Here is a 4,672-nt window from a genome sequence, read left to right on the forward strand (position 1 = left end):
TGCATAGTCCAGGTCTAGGATTCCTACATACATGGCCAGGGCAAGCCAGCCGAACATTAGGATGCCTGCCGTAGTAGGGAGGGCAGGTAGAATTTGTCGCATGAATGTACTTGGATACGCTATAGTTCATATTTAGCATCAAGCTGGGGGAAAGGAGGGTTCCTCTGACAAGTCATTGGTCTCTGCAAGCCAAAATGGACATCCTCCCTGCTAGGCGCATTCGCCGAGTTTAAAGCGCTACGGTACATGCCTACCTACCTACATACCTACATACATACCTACATACATGCTTAAGGGACCGGGTAGTAATAGTAGATAGACATCAGTTGAATATATGCTAGAGTAAAACCGCGGGCCTAACTCACATATATGTACAGACAATACAGACATCCATCCATCCATCCATCCAACCGGCCAGCCATCCATACAGCCAGCCATACAGCCATACATACAACCATACATACAACTATACATAACTACAGATAACTATACATACATGGAACCTCTGTTAAGCTATTTTGGAGCGGTTGCCCGATTCGCCATCGCGGCTTGCCCCCCTTGATCTGGCAAGGTCCTAGGGTTTTACCACAGTACGGCGACCTGTGCTTATATTAGGGTCAGGCTAGGGCCCAGGCCGGCGGCCCACCTACATACACAGCTCGAAACACCGTAGCTAGCTTCTTTTTTCTCTATTGTCGACGAGCCATCGCCCAAGGGCCCTGCTTTAACTGCCTTCCTTGTACTATTTACAGGGGTCAAAAGTAGAAGGATTTAGTTCGACCCCCTCCAGATTATATATTTCCGATTTTTTGCTTCGGCGCCGGGCTAGGGCGGGAGAACCAGATGGATATACACCTGCGAACTAGCAGCAGTAGTAGCCTGTCTATCGACAGATTTGCCATCGCCCTTCTCCTCAAATCACTGCCCTTTCCAGAATTTGCTGCTTTCTTTTCCCGTCACCGGCTATCCTCGAACGTGAGGCAGCTCATTTGCCAGACCCATCGTCGTCACCCCGGAGTCCCTCCTGGAGTAACACCACATTAAACCCGTATCGTAGTTTATAATACTTTACATTTGCACATGATCATTGTCGCCTACCGGCAGGCTCACCCTTCCTGTTTAGGCAATCGACCCCTTCTCAATCCTATTGATGCCGGCGAAAGTCTCCAACCGCACGGAGAATAGCAGTATTGGATGCTGGATCGCAACAGCCCTAGCGCTTCCGAGACTCTGTTCCCAGCCGGTCGTCCGTCCCGTGTAGTTTGGGAAACCCCCGCCGGAGCTGATCTATTAGGTGGTTGAATGCTCAGAGGATGCGGGTTAGGCGAGGGACTAGAACTTGAACGAATTTGTCTAGTAACACAACGCTGCTGCAACACCGCAAAGGGCAGTTGGTCCCTAGGATTTATCGAGAACGAACAAAGAAAAGGGGTTTTTTATTTTGCATGAACCAGGCTGGAAAAAAACTCTTGTGGTCTCGTTGTGAGGATAGATAGGTCTTGTCGACTTCTCTCGTCGAAAATCCACCGCTCGCCGTATGTTCATCATCCTAGGTCTGGACCACGGTGGAATGGTGCTTGGAAACTGTTCTAATACTTGGCCGTCCTTGAAGAGACGACTGCAGCACAGCTCTCTGCATGTTCCTTGAGCGGCAACTCTCCCCAGAAACCCGCCCGACTGGGGAGAGCCCGATCCGAGGAGAACTCCGCCCGACCAAGCTGCCAGCAGCTTAACCGTAAGCCTCCCAACGATGGCAGCTTCGTCACACAATCCATTTCCCCGTTCCCCCAACCCATCCACAAGGTCGTATGACTCTTCTTCGGTCTCGTCGGCAACTTCACCTCGCCCGCAAGTCCAGCAGCTTTTGGGAAACTTGATGGGTTCAAACGTGAGGTCGAACGCCGCCCAGACTCCACAACCCATAGGTATTCCACAACTACCTCCAGCAACCCAGACGGGATTTCAACCTTATACGCCGGTGACGGCAACCTCGGTGATGGGCCGGGACTCGTTGCCCCCAACCGAGTCGGTGGCAAGCACCCCGGGACTTTCTAGCGCTCAGCTGTCGGCGAATGTCTCGGCCCAGAAGCGCGCCTACCGCCAAAGGAGGAAAGATCCAAGGTATGTGTTCGGTAGTAGCGTTCTTTTTATTTATTCATGTATGTTCTGGTCTCGTAAACGAGAGAGTTCGACATAATAATGGCTAGGCGCCCCCTTTTCTCGGTAAAGAAATTTGATGCTGACTTCTCCGTACGGAACCTCGGGAGGGCGGGTATTGGTTTTTCTTTAACTGCACCTTGGCGTAAGAAAACCCAATATTCGCTTCTCACCGTTCCGTACACGTGTAAAGCTGCGATGCCTGTCGGGAAAGAAAGGTTAAGTGTGACGCTACAGAGACGACGAGTTGCTCAGAATGCTCGAGCCGCAATGTCAAATGCCAATTTACCAAGGAGACCAACCGGCGCATGTCATCTATCAAACAAGTGCAAGACCTCGAGAAGCAGATAGAGAGGGTACGGAGAGAGAATAGTAATTTAAGGCGCACGCTGGCTGAACGGGGCGAGCACATGGATGTCGATGCAGAAAGTGCTGAGCAATTATCGCAGCAGTTTCTCCCGGACTTAAACTCCGAGCCTAGGAGGCGGAGAAGAGCGGCTCCTCCACTTCAGGATCCCTCACGAGCGAGAGTGGCTTTCCGGAACTTCTCAAGGGGTGTCCTGAAGCCGCCACCGGCATATCGACAACCGTCGACGGCTATTGTCGCATTCGACCTCCCCAGACCACCGTTACCTCCTAAAGCTACTGTAGACAAGCTTCTCCATACGTACTATGGAGCGGCACACATCATGATGCCGATACTTCATTGGCCGACGTTACAACATCAGGTAGAGGAATTATACCAAAACACTACTAATATACAGCGGGTTCCCATATCTTGGCATTCTATGTTCTTTGCGGTCTTAGCCGTAGGGAGCCTATTTAGTAACGAGCCGTATCCAGACAGGACGTTACAGGCCAGCGAGCTTTTAGAGGCATCGCGAAGCTTAGTAGATCCCTGGAACGATAATTTTGATCTGGACAACGTCCGAGCGTCGTTTCTTGTCTCGCTAGCTTTGAACGAACTGAATTTGAAGTCGGCGGCTTGGACTTGGTTGGGCGGCGCCGTACGAAGTGCGCAAGACCTCGACCTTCACTTGGAAGTGGTTGGGGTACGTTCTAGAGTCGAGGCAGATATGAGGCGACGGGTTTGGTGGGCGATATACGCTCTCGATAGAACGCTATCTATGGACCTTGGACGCCCCTTCATGATCGACGATGCCGACTGCGACGTAGCCCTCCCCGAGCCGTTCGACGATCATTTCCTCCATACCGAAGGTCCCGTGCATCCCCCAAACGCCATACCCCTAACTCACTTTCTACACGGTATAATCAACGTGGTACGATCTTTCTCTGCTATAAGAGAAGCTTTCTCCAGTGCCGTGATCGAGCCGCCGCGACTAGCGACATTCGACAGCCATTTTATCGCTTGCCAGAAAATGTTTCCAGAATCATGCGAAGCAAATAATACCTCTTTAGTTGCTCCTCATGTACTAATGCCCCTTGCGTACCTCCTTAGTATTCGGTTGCTTCTACACCGTCATAACCTTGCCCCTGGCTGTCCTATAGAAGCTCGAAGCGACGCAATTCAGCAATGCAAAGCGACAGCGATAGAGACGGCGAACCTAATTGCCAGGATCAACTCGACTCTCGCAGATACCGCTACAAGTCTTCTAGTCACCCACATATTCCGCTCTGCGTTGTTTCTACTCCTCACGGGATACTACGAGTTGGCATCTACGTGTCTAAGGGCTCTCAAGTCGATTGATGCGCGACGAGACATTACCATTCCTTGTGGACGCTTCTTATCGTTCTTCCTGCAGATCCTAGAAGCCAAGCAACGTGAATTATTAGCTGTCCTCCCACGTTCAGCCACGCCTAGCTACACTCCGCAAGTGGCTCTACCCGATCTTAGAGCCGTCCAAGATGCATTGTTGAAAGACGAGGAACTCCTGACATACGTGAGTGCAGATATGCAAGCTAGCACTGAAACAGCCTGGGTCTGGTTCGGGGCGGAGCGTGAAGTACCATTGACAATGCCTCCGTCAACTACTGGAGGTGGTCTAGCACATCCGGACAATCGAACGGGCCTAAACGCAAGTGAGAGGGAGGACTGGGGTGGATGGGATAGCCTAATAGAGCTCACTAGAGGTCTAGCATCCGGGGCACCGAGCCCAGCTACAGCTTATGCGCCTCGAGCGCAAACGCTTCCGCCCATCAAAGTGGAACAAGGAGCGAATGTACCAGGGAATATACTCGGGAGTGGCACGGTTGAAATCGGCAGCAGTAGAAATAGCCCAACTGCTGGAGCGGCGTCAGGAAGCCGTAGTACGGAAAGGATCAGCATTGCGAACATAATCTAATGGCATCCAAGGAAGTTCCAGCTCGTTCTCGTAAGAAGAAAAAAAAAACTTTCACTAGAACGCGGAGGAGAATACCCGCCGGACGATACCCGACGAGACTACGAATTTGACGAACGAACGAGCGAACGACTACTTCGTTTATCCTTTTAAACGAGAGCACTCTTGAAAGTTCGGTGACGCATTTGTACGACTGTATTTATATACCATTCTTT

The 4,672-nt window shown here is 51.2% G+C and overlaps 1 protein-coding gene across 1 annotated transcript; it reads left to right on the forward strand.

Moving 5' to 3' along the window:
* Positions 1-1,750: 1,750 nt before the first annotated feature.
* On the forward strand, positions 1,751-4,460 carry GL218_00018 (uncharacterized protein; the record flags this gene model as incomplete). The annotated part of the gene is made up of 2 exons (XM_033576426.1): positions 1,751-2,121; positions 2,351-4,460. 2 exons carry the CDS (start codon positions 1,751-1,753, stop codon positions 4,458-4,460), a joined length of 2,481 nt encoding a protein of 826 aa, XP_033441518.1.
* Between the last annotated feature and the right edge of the window lie 212 nt (positions 4,461-4,672).

This window comes from Daldinia childiae, assembly GCF_008694065.1.
Source record: "Daldinia childiae strain JS-1345 chromosome Unknown Scaffold1, whole genome shotgun sequence".
Taxonomy (NCBI): Eukaryota; Fungi; Ascomycota; class Sordariomycetes; order Xylariales; family Hypoxylaceae; genus Daldinia; species Daldinia childiae.